This window comes from Olea europaea, chromosome 21, assembly GCF_002742605.1.
Source record: "Olea europaea var. sylvestris chromosome 21, O_europaea_v1, whole genome shotgun sequence".
NCBI classification, from domain to species: Eukaryota; Viridiplantae; Streptophyta; class Magnoliopsida; order Lamiales; family Oleaceae; genus Olea; species Olea europaea.
Genome location: NC_036257.1, coordinates 17,566,096 through 17,580,991, shown reverse-complemented (window position 1 = coordinate 17,580,991; position 14,896 = coordinate 17,566,096). Strand labels below are relative to the sequence as shown.

The 14,896-nt window shown below is 32.6% G+C and overlaps 1 protein-coding gene across 3 annotated transcripts; it reads right to left on the bottom strand.

The window, feature by feature from the left end:
- Positions 1 to 1,148: 1,148 nt before the first annotated feature.
- LOC111370972 (diacylglycerol kinase 5-like) lies at positions 1,149 to 10,230 on the bottom strand. 3 transcript variants are annotated; one of them, XM_022992899.1, is made up of 14 exons: positions 10,076 to 10,230; positions 8,004 to 8,072; positions 7,591 to 7,798; positions 7,353 to 7,475; positions 7,087 to 7,215; positions 6,429 to 6,514; positions 5,570 to 5,696; positions 5,346 to 5,394; positions 4,743 to 4,825; positions 3,234 to 3,301; positions 2,222 to 2,296; positions 2,052 to 2,139; positions 1,833 to 1,949; positions 1,149 to 1,584 (listed from the first exon to the last, which is right to left on the bottom strand). In XM_022992899.1, exons 2-14 carry the CDS (start codon positions 8,048 to 8,050, stop codon positions 1,258 to 1,260), a joined length of 1,527 nt encoding a protein of 508 aa, XP_022848667.1. In that variant the 5' UTR covers positions 8,051 to 8,072; positions 10,076 to 10,230; the 3' UTR covers positions 1,149 to 1,257. The 3 variants fall into 3 exon arrangements, with proteins under 3 accessions (XP_022848667.1, XP_022848665.1, XP_022848666.1); XM_022992897.1 differs by lacking the exon at positions 10,076 to 10,230 and adding an exon at positions 8,211 to 8,670; XM_022992898.1 differs by lacking the exon at positions 10,076 to 10,230 and adding an exon at positions 8,276 to 8,670.
- Between the last annotated feature and the right edge of the window lie 4,666 nt (positions 10,231 to 14,896).

The window sequence follows — 14,896 nt, the reverse complement described above, 5'->3', positions numbered from 1 at the left end:
CAACCAGGAATCGAACTCCCCACACTTGATTCCAGAGCCCCCCAATGTGATTGTTCCGCCAACTTGGATGTGCCCTGGGGGGCTAAACTGTGTAGGGTAAACTTTTTAAAGTGACTGGTCCCACCGCACTGCGGCCCCATACTCCAGAAACCCCACCTCCGGCCTAGCCCTACGGGTTAGTATACACCGCTTGACCCTACACGTATGGAGGGATTTTTTTGGAGAGGCACAGTACCACCATACTGGTAAGAGGACTCGAACACGGAACCTCAGCCAGCAAATGCCAATGTCCTTACCACTAGAGCAAATAGACATCGGCCAATCCAATCCAATCCAATCCAATCCTTGGTTTTACTTCTTAGGGATCAGATGAAGGGACCAACCAACCAAGAAAATGTGTTAGTGGGCCACATCTTAAAGTAAGGTGATTGGGCCCCATTAAAGGACGCCAGTTGCTGGATAGCATCATTTTATGTCTATTTGCTCACCTTTTGTTCGGTCAATCAATTATCACACAATGTACGCACTATTTTTATATTCACAACTTTGTCCAAATTTTCTGTCGCCTAATGAAAGAAAAGTTATTAATATATCATATTTTGAACTTGTTAAGTGTGTATCAAAATTTATATAAAGAGAATTCTATAATATCACATGACACTTTATCATTTATCATTTTGAAGCATAGTTAATTTTTTTATCCAATCTTTTTTCATCTATATCATTTTCGATAACAGCTTATGTATCATATTTATGTACAAATAGCAAAAATCATTTTAATTACATTAAAAATCATTAAATTTATTTATTGCCGCACTTATATTCTTAAACTTTTCTTCATGATATTTTATTTTTAACTCTTGATTGATCGGAAAATTTTGTCCTTATTGTTTTAATCCAAAAATATTGTTAACGTTTTTTTTTTTTTAAAAAAGGGTCAAAATTTTAATTTATTTTTTCATTATTGTTTGTTTTGTTTATTTGTCAAATGAGCCTTTTTACTCTATTTCAAAGAAAATTTTGGAGAGAAACCATAATGAGGAACAATTTATGTTAATTTAAAAATAAGAATGCAATGAAAAAAACAAAGACTTAATTGCCCCTGTTTGATTCCTATTTTTGGGATAAAATGAATTATGGAATAGTAGCACACCATCATTGCAGTTTGCTTGTCACTACCCTGACAAAGCAGTAGACTTCGGCGTGCATAAAAGACTTGAAAGGCTAACAGAAGAGGAGACAAAAGTTTGATGGCTTTTAACTAATTTGTGCTATATCAAAATCATCTGGTAGTCGAAAAGTGTCAGCTGCACCTATCTTCTTCCTTTCTTCTGAATCATCTTGGAATTCTTCTTCGTTACTGTCACTTTCGTCTTCTTCGCACCTGTATGGTGAATCAGGTGCATTGATGCTTTTGGATTGGCAATGTACGTTGGCTAGCACGCTTACTTGGCCGAAATGCGATATTTCAACGACTACAGTGTCATCGTCTGTGGGCAAGGGTTGTTTCCATGGTTCACCGTCGATCCTCATGAACGTGTGCTCAGCAGCACCCTTGTGGAACTCGAAACGGATTCTGTTCGCCTAAAGGAGCCGAAAATCGAGTAGAAGAATTTAATTGACAAAGGCATAGTATTTACAAAAAATATGTAAAGGAAAAGCATTCAAGAGATGAATCCCACTTTAGTAGGAAAGAAAATTGAACCATGCACTGCATTTGAGGACTGGTGCGATAACTATCACCAGAAAACCATGCTCCAAGAGTATATTGGAACCAACTCAATATAATAGGATTAGGAGAGAGAACTTTGGGATTCAAATATAATAATTACCTGTGCGAGGCGAGTCCCGTGCCCATTTGGAGTAAGCAAGACAAGACCGTGCCATGCATCTCGAAAACCAACTACCTCAAGAAAACCATCATCGACATATGGCGGAGTCAAGTCTCTCTGTTGCAAGCATAAGAACGTATATCAATTGTTTTTAACAGAAGACGAAGAATGTAATGCGAGCTTAATTGTTATACCGTAAAAAACTAAAAAAGTGCTAACCGAGTGTAGCTTCTTCTTATTAGGACTTCCCCATGGATTAAGACCCCCCGAAAAACTAGGCAAGTTGAGGCAGACAATGGACCTAATGCTGCATAAACAATTCAACTTCCGTAACGAGATCACGGGAAGAATTTTCAAAAAGAAATGTCTTGTAAAACTACAGATGCTACCTGCGTGGTATGTGGAGGTCTATCCACTGACCTGGCTTTTTCATGATTTTGACTTTTGCCAACTGAGCTATGTTTCTGTTAAATACCACACCCATTATTAAGCTGACAAGTCAAACGCCTCTAAATTATGCCAAAATAGAACCATCTTCTATACAAAAATAGCACATAATATTTTTGATTCGGTTAGAAAACTAAGTACTAACAACAAATGAAAGACATCATAATTTTTTTCCACCCTTCTGATATATCTAAAAATTGATAAAATAGGGGGAACCAACATGAAATCTTTCTATCCAGAACCAAGGGGCTAGCTTAGATGCCCAAAGATGTATTCACGTCCATTAGAGCCAATAATTTTGAGTTACATTCCAACTTATATTCTTGTCACTGTTGACTCTATCATCAACTTTGGTAGGGAGATTCCCCCTTCACAAATATAATCCTATCAAACTGGAACAGATAATTTACGATCCTATATATGTAAAATTTTAGCTAGAGCACCTTCTACTTGTGCAAACTTGAAATGAAGAGATCTTTCCCTTCGCAAAGGCACTGATTTATTACTAGAAGATTGGCCATGCAAGGACAGCAACCAAGAGATGTGTTGTGCTGAATTCTGTTCTGTTTCAGTGTTTTCATCATAATCAGTTTAAGCTGTGTCTCTTTTTGATAATTTGTTATGTCTTAAGCAGGATAATTTCTTTCACACTATTAGGTTTGTCTTTTTATTTGTCTGGTATATAGACCAGAAAACGTGACACTCAGTTTCACGTTTCAGTTTTTTGATAATATTATTACAGAATATCTATTGGCTGCTACCAGTTCTTTGTTCAAAGTTCTCGAATCGTATTGCAATCTATACTATTTTCTGAATGAAAAAACTCTTATGAAAGTGTGCGTAAGGATTATTCCACAAGCAAATCCAGTCAAGTAAAGATACAATGTTTAAGAATAATAAGAACGACAAAACCTACAAGTGAACATGGTCAAATGATTCCAGAGACAAACTAACCTTGAAGATGGATGCACGAGAGAAGTACAAAACCAACCTTGCGTACAACCCAGCTTTGCATATGTACTCTAGTCAAATCAAGAAGATTATACTCAGCAATAAGCTGGAAATTATTCAGTAAATTATAATGAGACAGGAATCCAAAATGTGCACAGACGACTACTTACTACGGTTTCTTGCTGTACCCAACAACAAATTAGACAAATTCTCATTGTCGAGGTACTTCTAATAAGGAAATAAGTGAACATAGAGGAAACAGGATCATATCAAATGAGGATATGGTAATCATGTTATATCAGGAAAAATGATCATATGCTTCAAAGATGTTCTGCAATAGAAAATGGTGCTGTAGCAATTAGAAGATACCAATGAAACATCCTGCATAATTATGGCCAACTTTAATTAATCTTCTCCAAATTTTATATCCACACAAATGCTACGCAAGGGATTAAATCATTTGCTGAAATCAGCTACTGGTCCAAATATGTTTTTCAATGCTAAATACAACATATTATTTTCCCCTCCTTGGATTCACTATCCACCAAATTTTCAAGCTTTAAAGCATGGAAGTCTAGTTGGAGTATTGGTCTGTCGTGCACCAGACAACTCAGGTCGTCTCCAACATATCATTTGGCTTGTTTTGTTTCTTTAGTTTTTAATTCATGACACCAAAGGGACAAAGTCCGACATATAGTGGACATAGAGAACCCACACTGTGTAAATTTTAGAATGATAAAATTGAGGCAAATTGTAATTGTTAGTCAAAAAAAAAAGAAAAACGAGAAACCCTAAACCTGAAAGAAATTAAATAAATAGTCACCTCTAAAAATTGAAAGACTTTACAACAAAATTCAAAGTCAAAACTGGAAAATGAGTTCTAATTATTTAAAACAGAAGTACAAAACAAGTAATAATATACTCCCTCTTTCCTAAACTTTAATTCTCTCATATTTCTTTTCATTCATCAATGCTTCCTAATTTCAGTTTTTCACCTTTCAAGTTCTAATTCATTATCTTCTATTCCTCTTCATAAATCAATCAGTATAATGCTCATGTCATCCAGTGATTAAAAAAAAATTAAACAGCCCAAATTTCCCCTATATTACACTATTGTAGGGTACTCATGATCAGCACCCATAACACCTCCCAACAATTAATTGAAACATCTTCCTTTATTGTAAAGTCCCATGAACTATTACCCACATAATCCACATAAAAAAAGGAAAAAATTCCATATAGGAGTCCTTATGAGAAATTTTTAGATTTGGCCCTGATAGAAAAATCAGCTAAGAATAGCATGTAGGGCAGTGAAATTAATTTCTGAAACTGCTTCAAACAGAAAGAAACTGGGACATTGTGTTTAAGAAGGAACAACATTTTGGGGCAACTCTGTCACTTGGACAAACTACAGATTTTATTTTTTTCCCCAGATAAACAATATAAGAATTTCAATAATCAAGTTAAGATTGACAACATGTGGCACAGCAAGAAAAAAGTACAGAAATGCACCTGATTAACTAATTGGCTTTTGAATTTGTCGGGATGTAGCTTTCTTTCAGTGTGAAATGCATAAGAAACTTGGGCATCCATTCCTGCTCGGAAATAAACATTTTAAAGCTACCAAAGAAACTCAGTAAGTAAAACAATAAGGTACAAAATTGACAACCATCTAATCCTTTTCATAATTATGAAATTGGTGTTTCTGTCTGTTAATTTTATATCTATCTGAGCAAACAAAACTCAACCATGTTTAGCTCGTCCAAGTTCATTTTCTAAGAATTTTCAACAGGGTGAACGCAGTTTGCATGAACCTTGCCGAAGGCGGGTAACATAAGCATCGTGATCCATATGGAAAAGTCAGCACTGCTCCTGGTACTCTTAACACCACATATTCTCCTTACAATTCTCGATGCAAATAAATACAAGCGACAGTAAAAGGTTTCTATAAAATCCTTGATGGTTTTTACACCAAAATGGTGTGATGATATAAATAAAGTCGAACTGGTTTCATAAGATTTTCAAAAGCTTAGTAATAAAGACTCTGATATAAATAAAAAACAGTAAGGAAATGATAAATTATTAAGGCATCAAGGGATAATAGGGAAATATTACCAATGCTGAAGTAGTTCCAAAATCCCCCGCGGAAAGTAAGGCATCCCTCCTGAAAAATATGACAAGATAATTAACAGAACATATTCTCCATTCTTGTTTGTATTTAATGTTTTATAACAGAGTTCTAAATTTGCTTCCGGGATTATTTTAAGGGTCAGAGAAGGAAAGGCATAAAAGGTGTGCAGATCAACATAATAAGAGGTATGTAATAAGAAGGTTGTTACCTCGTTCAATTCATCTGCTTGGGGGACTCGGCGAAAGGCGTGCAATGAGTGGGGTAGCTCAAGAGGTGCAATAGGATCACATGAACCTTCTTCTTTAGGAGCCCTCATCCGCATAAGAATATGCCAGCTAAGAAACAATAGAGTGGCAATATCATTTACTGACAATATCTCCTGAACTGAATAAACTTAAGGTTTACTAGATTTTATATAACTATAAAAAGCAATAGACAAAGTTATCATGAGAGACCAAAATAAATTCTAGCATCAATTGAATACTAAAATAGATTGCGTTTACTCCAAGATTTAGACCATGCATCACATAGCATGACCATCTATGACTACCAGAGACAGAAGTGCCTGTCTTTTGCTTTGTATTAATTATCATAATTAGAACATTTGTCACTTTGTCCTACTCTAGATTGTACAATTCTATACCAGTATACTCCCTTCTGCATCATCCGTCTCTTGAAGGTAGCTCTAAAACCTTTGGAATAAATGCAAAATTCTTACCCAAAGTGATTAACTTGCTAAAACTTCTCCTTGATATCAAGGTGAAATAATCATGACAATGGTTAACTTCAAATACATGTCTAAGATGCAGTAGTGCAAATTTCTGAATAACAGAAATTTCGGAGAAACTTTTACTGGCTCAGAAGCATGACGACATGCACCGTAATACGCATTCAACACTTCTCAGGTGAAATGAAATAAAACTAAAAAAATAAACAAGAATCAGTATTATAAAAAACACATCTAACTTTGTGAAATGATACACACAATGTGCCTACATCTACTGAGGAAGTATATTTGTAGCAGCAAATTTAGAACATGATTAGTTGCATAGAGTAACATTGTCTACCTGTCAACTTTCATCTCATTTGCATTCTTTACTTGGTTCAAGAATGCCTTCACAGATTGATAATTTGTACCAGGATTTTTCTTCCCCTTGAATATCGCAAAACAAATTTAGTACATTAGTCATTAGAACTGTGTCAGTAACAGATAATTCTAGAATTACACTAAACAGTGCTCGTTGCCAGATGAGAGATATGTCAGCAGATTACATAATGCAGGGTTAAGGCTGAAAGCTGTACTAAGTATCAGAAAAATTATTTTCATATTAAACAAAAGCACTGTGCCCCTTGTACAGCTTTGTGAAAATATACTTTACACAAACGAAGCTAGAGATTAAGACAAAAAGAGGGAGTAGTAATATGTAATTCTTCATAAGATGGTACATGCATTGAAGTAGACTTCCATGCTACACTCAGAAGTAACAGAAATAAATTAGTAAAAAGCATTACAGAATGAGCCTAATAAAACATTAAGGAAACAAAAGTCGCAAATAGAAATTCATGCAACACTTGTTAATGTGATTGTAGTTCCAATGCTAAAGCTAACAGACAATATATGAAAAAATATGATAAGATCAGATTCAAAGGCACTATGATCACTTCACCACGTTCGTCATTGGACTGTAGACATAACTTAGGGGTCAATAAGGGATATAATCTTACCCAACCAAATGAAAATGGAAGATTATTTCCTGTTCCCAGCGGCACCGTTGCAATTGGTGGCGGATGTGCTAGTTTAAGATCAGAAACCACTCCAAGGAGCCAACCAGCTGTTCCGTCCCCACCAGCAACCTGCAAAAGCAATTATATTTGGAAGACATTAAATGAAAGTAAATCATGATTTCAGTTTAAGTATACCAAATGCATCGCCCTTTTTGGTCTGTCTGATACATCATTTACTTAAAACTAACATCATTTCTCCAACTTACAATAATTCTCAAACGCTTCTGAATTTCGGCAGACAACTTATCTCCATTTTGCTTTAGCTTCTCCAAGTTGAAGTAAACTTGGTATAGCACCTTGTCAGGTGCCTTTTCCCCCAAATCAAACACCTGGAAAATCAGGAATCTGGATGTCAAAACTCTTAAGTGGCGCTACCCTTTAAATTTCTTTTGAAGTTCATCCTCCGAAATTGAGCACTAAAAAACTAGAAACAAGAGATGGGACCTGATTTTTGTTGAGAAGATTCCTATATGTTGTTAAGAGTTCACCCCCCAGCTGCCCCCCACTTTTGGAATTGATGAATACTATAACCGGAAACTCAGGAACATGGCATTCTTCTCTTTTTTCTGATTCCGTAAGAAGTATGTTATCAGGAATGCAGTGCTCTTTCAAAATTTCTATAGTTTCTGAATTACTTGTAGCAGGTTCTTGACTGCAAGAGAATATCGAGCAGATAAAAAAATAAAAAAATCGGCTTTATATAATCGAGCAGTCAGTCACAAATCTTATTATGGCAGAAGTTTGTAACAATCTATGCAGAAATGAAGAATTAACCCATAAAAAATCCCCTGAAAATTGTTCTAATTGCATGTCATTATCCTCACAATCCATTTCATCAAAAGACATAGAATACTTACTTTCTATACAGAAAACTTTGAAGCGATTGCTTTAGCTCCTTTCCCATGATTTATAATCCTATCGCCAACCTGCAAGGCAATTGGCGGATATGTTAACCGAAAATATAATTTTTCCACAGCAGAGCCAAACAATCCATATACAGAAAAAAATCAAATCAAATAAGATTAAAATAACATAATTCTAGGAAAAAGGAAGAATGAATGTACCCAACAAAAAGTTCAACTGAGACTCCAAACAGGGAAAAGGATTAAACGGAGTCTCTAAAAGATACCTTGCGTCGGAACAGATTATATGAATTCCTAACAAAAATCACTAATTGAGGTTACAAATGATGAACCGATTAACCCAAGAAATCAAATAGACGACGTCCCTCGGTTTTTTGCTGAAAACGCGGCGTGATCATCCCTCTCTCTATTTATTTCTCTATCTCTTCCTATCAGAGGAAGAGCGCCCTCCTATGCTGACGAATTCGAGTTCCTTCCTTATGAAAAATCAAATTCAGAAATTGAATATTCGTGAATGGGCACATTTTGCATATGTTGCATATTTTCCGGCGGCTGAGGAGAAAACGAGTGAACAGGCAAATAGGAGGGAAGGGCGGGATACGAATTTATTGTGAGTTTCAACATGGCATAATTTTCCATTTCTTGATCTCTGTTTTTTCAATTTTCAGTTAAAAATCAAACGAAGAATTTCGAGATTAGGATGCGCGCGTAATGGGCCCGTTGAGAATTCGGACGTGGGTTTGGCAAACATTTAATCAGTTTGACAAGTCAAAGGAGTAATTGGTAACAAACTTTGCTTATAATTTCTAGACATTTTAATTTTTTATTTGAATTTTATACATTTTTTAAAGTCACCTGCCAAATATTTATTTGATTTTGCTAAATATACATTAGCACGTACATCCGGATGTCCACAATGGACACCCAGCACCTCGCCATTGATCGAGGCATTGGTGGGCCCCGATGCGGCGGGCGCCTCGGCATTGTGTCCATTATGGACACCTCGATGTACATGCTAATGTACATCTAGCACGGTCCTTTTGTAAACGTTCATCAAAGAAAAAACAACGAAAAATGCGAAATTATGACCCATGTTATAGGATAAAAAAATAACAATACGTACAATGTTTCACTTTCATTAACAACATTGAAATATCAGGAAAATAGAAAGAGCATTGAAAGTCATTATTGACTTTCAACATTAGATTTCAAAGTCATTATCGACTGCAAAATGGAGATTGAAATAGAAAGCCATTGACTCGACCACTTTTGAACAAAAGACCATCCACCCTAGCTACAAGAGTCACGAGCACTAAGTCTATCCCATCTCGAATAATGCCCTCAAGACCAATTCTCCCATCCTAAGCCCCTTGAATCGAAGATTCATTGCATAATCGAGTTCTTAGAATAGGACTGGGGTTGAAAATCAGTTCTCGCTTGCGATGACGATGCATTCCCTATTTGTTTTTCAAAAAAAAATTATCTATCCTCTTCTTATTATAAAAATTCAAATAAATATATGTTAGGGATATTTTTTTTCCCCAAAATGGATAATAATGGTTGTACTTCATTCAGAAAATATAAAATAATCTATTTATTTATTGTTTAATAAATGAAAATTACACGCCATCTTCTTAATGGAAACCATGTTTTTCCAATAGTGACAATATTGAGAAATATGTTGGAAATATACAAATTAATTCGTGTAAAAATATTAAAAAACAGGAAAATTAATTAATAACAAAAAGTCAACAACAATTAAAATAGAAGAATTATAATATTTAACCTACAAGAATTATCATAAAAGTTGTCTTGAAGTCATATTGATTTTCTTTCATAAATATTCATCATAATTTCAAAATAAACCTTCAAAAATCTTATCGGTAAGATATAATAATTTTAATAAACCCAAAAAATGATGAAAGAATGGAAACGTGCAAAAGAAAACGAAAAGTAATGTCAAAAAATTTATGATAATATTTCAACTTTGTAATAGTCAAATTTATGTTCGATAATGGCATCATTATGTAAATATATTTCAAATGTAAATGAAAATCAGAAAATACCCATATATAGTTTTGAATTGTGAATTCCCCCATAGAATTAAAAACATTATTGAGTGTAGCATTGTTGAAAGAATGCCCGATTATAACACGGGTACAGTATCATCAACGCTGCACTCAATGATGTTTTTAAGTTCTCGTGTCTTCGCCCATGTTTGATTTCGACTTTGGGTTCTCCTACAATGCCTCGAAACTATCGTTGATATAGAATGATACTAGAATATAAAGTACAACCAATTGTATGAACATTGTACTATTGCTTTCTCAGTTTGGAGTCCAAGGTTGTTGTAGCTGTACTGGCTGGCGGTGCAGTACACTGTACAAGACATTTTCTATTGAAAGGAAAAATGAATAAACAAAAAGAATTCCCTGAATATTAAAACAGAATATTTTATTCTATGATTCCTATGAATTTCAGTCTATTTTTAGACGTAAAAAAAATAATCAAAACTTGGATTTTATGGGACTGGAAATGGGTTGAAATCTGAATTTCGGACATAATAATTCCAAACATTTAAATAAAGTGGTCTAATATGAAAATCGTTCATTTACGAAAAATGGTTTATTGACCACTTTAACAAAAAATAAATGTTAGGAAGATAGTGTTGTTCAAGGTGATAGTATTATTTGCTAATGTTTATGGATTTTATACGATGCTAAAATTAGGATGCTTATTTTCATCCCAATTGCATTCTTCTCATGGTTTCCATTTGGTTCAACATTCTAGATCGAACTTATTTTCAACAAGCATTTAGTCAAGGGAGGTGACTAATGTTGATGTGGCTACAGTTCAGTCAACGATGATTATTTTGAGACTCATTAGTCAAGGCATATGAGGTTTGTTCCATGACTTGAAGTTGGGTGGATTAGGAAAGAATTTTATTTATTTATTTTTTTCAACCTGAACCTCACACAATGTCAACCACCACCTCATTTACGTCACCTCTATCAGCCCATTTTTCCCATCCCCTAAACTTCATTTCCTCATAGCAAAAACCTTTAAAGAATTGAGAAGAAATAATAAAGATAAATAATGATTGTGATAGAGGTTCCATCACCTACAAAATGGATGGAGTCTGGTAGGTTAGAGGTTAGTTGTTGGGGTTTGGTGGTTGTGTGGATTGGAAAGATGAATATTTTTATCAATTGACGTATTTTTGAATGAAATTAGTTAGAGAATCAGAGATCATTCCAACACACATTTATGAAAGGTTTGAGGCCGTTGCTACACATATTTGAAAGATTTGGGACTCGTGTGCAAATTATCCTTTTTAATGAATAAAATATTAAAAGACCATTTATCTTTTTAAAATTGATCAAATTATGATCAAACGCTGTTTTCGATCAACTAAAATGAATATATATTATCCAGACTTCTTTCGATTGCACAAGTTTACAAGGTTTGATAAGTTTCTAAATAGGATTTTGTCATTTGTATACTCTTATATATATTATTGTTGACATTAAGGCTATAAGCAAAAATCGAAAAATCGGAAAATCAAATCGAAATCGCATTTTAGAAATCGTCGGTTTGGTGCCGTGTGAACCCGGTCAACGAAATGGTTTTGACCCAAACCAAACTGGTCAAAATAGTTTTGTTTAGATTTGAAATTTTTAATTGCGATTTAAAACCAAACCGGACTGGCGAAAAGATATATAAAAATGAAAAAATGAAATTTTTTGAAAATTCATCCAAATATGTAAAATTCAATAGTTTTGTCATTTGTGGATATTTTTGTCAATTTCTAACTTTCTAATACAGATATATTATTATTATTATTATTATTATTATTATTATTATTATTATTATTATTATTATTATTATTATCCAATAATCCTAATATATATCTAATAATTTCAAGACTGACATAATTTATCAAAAACCTTTTTCCTCTTCAAAATTTAGATGAACTCCAGTCGACATCCAACATGATTTTGAGCCACCGGCACCATACACTTCTTTTTCAGATTTTTCACGCCTCTTCAAAGTTAAATTGAAGTCCATTATACCAAATCGGAGATAAAGAGATTCTAGACTTTTGGTGATAATATTTGCTACAAATAAATTTTTAGATCAATAATTTTTTTAGAGCAAACTAATGTAAGAATCTGAAATTAAATGCGTTTCGTAACATTATACAAACGTAAACTTGTGTAATTGTTATGTTTAGATATTATAAACAATTGTTTTATTATTGTGGTTGGTTATTCTCTTTATTTAATCAATATCCTTTTTCAGATATAATGATCACGAGATCTTATTGGACATTATTATGTTTTTTGAGCCTTATATCTAGTTTAGTAGACTTGTATTGTAACGTTATTGTATCATCATTAACCTAAAAAAAGTGAAAAAAAACTATGTTTTAGTTTATTGTGATTTCACTTTGATTTAGTTGGTATTTAAATTTATAGTAGATATATTTAGCCTCTCTTTGAGCCATATTTTCCATATCATCATAATGAGAAAATTGACTATTGGATAGGAGGCTGGGTCTCACTCATGAAATAGCAAGTTAACAAAGGTAGCTGGACTTGTGGGATAACGGTCCAAATTTTCATTTTTTTTGTCCCAAAAATTTGGTTCAAATAGGGGCTTAGTTTGTTTTAGATTTATTACTAGTAAGATATAAATATATATTGAATTCAATGAATTAATGACATAAAAGTAGACGAGCAAAAAAATATATGGCGAAACCGAAGGTTTAAAATCGGACTAAACCGTTAGGTTTATGTTTGAGTTTTTTTCAAATCATTTTAAACGGTTTGACTCGAAAATATGTCAAAAATGGTAAAATCGGACCGCTTACACCCCTAGTTGACATTACCTTCGTTTTCAAAAAAAAAAATATAATAATAATAATAAAATATATATATATATATATATTGAAGGAAAAACTATTTTTATTTTGAAATTATCAAATGACAATTTGCCAAGTGACAAACTGTCTAACTTGTGTCAAGCATGATTGTTCGGAATAATCACGTTGAGTCAAGGTTTGCAACGGGCCTAATAAGTTATCTATTTGGAAAATGGAGTTGACCGGGGATAGCTGGCCAATGGCTGTGGAGTCCATTTGTTGGACTCTCTAGAAGTGTAGCCCACGGCTCGAGTCCAGTCAAGCATCAGTTAGTCCAGTCAAACGAGGAGGACAATCATAACATTTTCTTTGTGGGCCATAGCCCAAATGTTTTTGGGTCTTAAAACCCCTTTTTTAAATTCGAAAAAAAAAATTGATAAAGATTTAAATCAAAATCAATAATTAATTTCAATTGTATATTTTATTATATTCATGACTTTTATTAACTTTTCAATTGCAAATGTTATTAACCTTTATAAAAAGAAAGTTACTAAAAATTTAATTTTTAGCGAAATCAAACGAAGTGAAGTATAACCTTATTTTTAAAATTATTCATATCTACCACTTTTAATAAAACTTCAATGTATTGGGTAATATATTATAGCTTTTATTAGTTTTGTTATATTTTTATTGCACTCAAAGTCTTTAATATTTTTCATTGTACCACTTACATTCCTAACTTTTTCAATCCAGTTTACAAGTAGTGTTCGGTTAATTACATATTAATCAATATTCGATTGATTAGTCAATAAAGTGAAATAAATTGATAGATGGAACTGTCATGAAACGACTTATTAGTAAATTAATAGATCACTTCTATACAAGTCTTTTTATTTCACTAATTACTACTATTCCAGATACTTCATGGCACGGAATTATTTGGTTCTCAGTAATTAACATATCTTGCATTTAATAATAGTTATAGTTCAAAAAAACTGTTGGAAGAACATAATAAAACATAGTTAACTATCATTTTTTTCAGAAAACATTATGTGCAATTGTTTAAAAAAAAAAAAAAAAAAAAATCTTGAAGACCATTACATCCCAAACATGTCTTTAAAGTTATGCCTAAAATTGAAAATTCGTCGGAGGAAAATCATGAAACGATTTTTTCCATGTTAGATATGGATAAAACACGATTATTATCGTTTGAACACAGTAAAAAAGGTATTCTATAATAATTTTCATATCAGATACTAATTGTTTTTTTCAAATTTTATATTAGATATTGTGTTTAACGATATCTAAATTCAAAATTTTTATTGACAAATATATATTTATTGAAATTTTACTCTCAACAAAATGCACCAATTTCCTCAATTTTCTTATTTGCCTAGTTCTTTAACAATGTCTATGAAGATATTTTTTCAAAATAAATTCTTGAAGAACACCAACCCCATCCCCAAACATGTCTTTGAAGATATTTTATTATTATTATTATTATTATTATTTTCTTTCTTTTCCAAATTGCATATAACTGAAAATTCGTCCGATGAAAATTAGAAAACATTTTTTTTTCCTTATTAAATATGAGTAAAACATGATTATTCTTGTCTAAACATAGTATAAAATATATTCCTATAATAATTTCCATTTTCTCTTACACTGTGTTTGATGATAAAGCAAAGTTGGTCGATCTCTATTTTTTAAAGACAAATTTCATTATATTCACAACTTTTACTCATTTTTAATTACACATTTCATGAGATTTACTAACTTTTATCGACTTTATTTACTAAAAATCTACACGATATCAGACATTTAGTCCAAGTTTTGTTTAGTGCAAAATCAATTTTTTAATAGATTTTGATAATAACTTATGAATTGTGTGGTTTTAAAGTTGAAAAATGTTGTTAATTTATAAATTTTGTAATTGAAAATAAGTTTGAGTAAATATTAATTTAAACAATGGGAGTCAAACAAGGCTATATATATATATATATATATATATATATATATAGAT

Excerpts from the sequence above, each read along its gene's own strand:
- LOC111370972 (XM_022992899.1), bottom strand. The coding sequence starts at position 8,050 with ATGGGAAAGGAGCTAAAGCAATCGCTTCAAAGTTTTCTGTATAGAAA. Across the intron at positions 7,216-7,352 it reads AGAAGCGTTTGAGAATTATT|GTTGCTGGTGGGGACGGAAC; the intron begins GTAAGTTGGAGA and ends TTGCTTTTGCAG. Across the intron at positions 1,950-2,051 it reads ATAAGAAGAAGCTACACTCG|AGAGACTTGACTCCGCCATA; the intron begins GTTAGCACTTTT and ends TGCTTGCAACAG.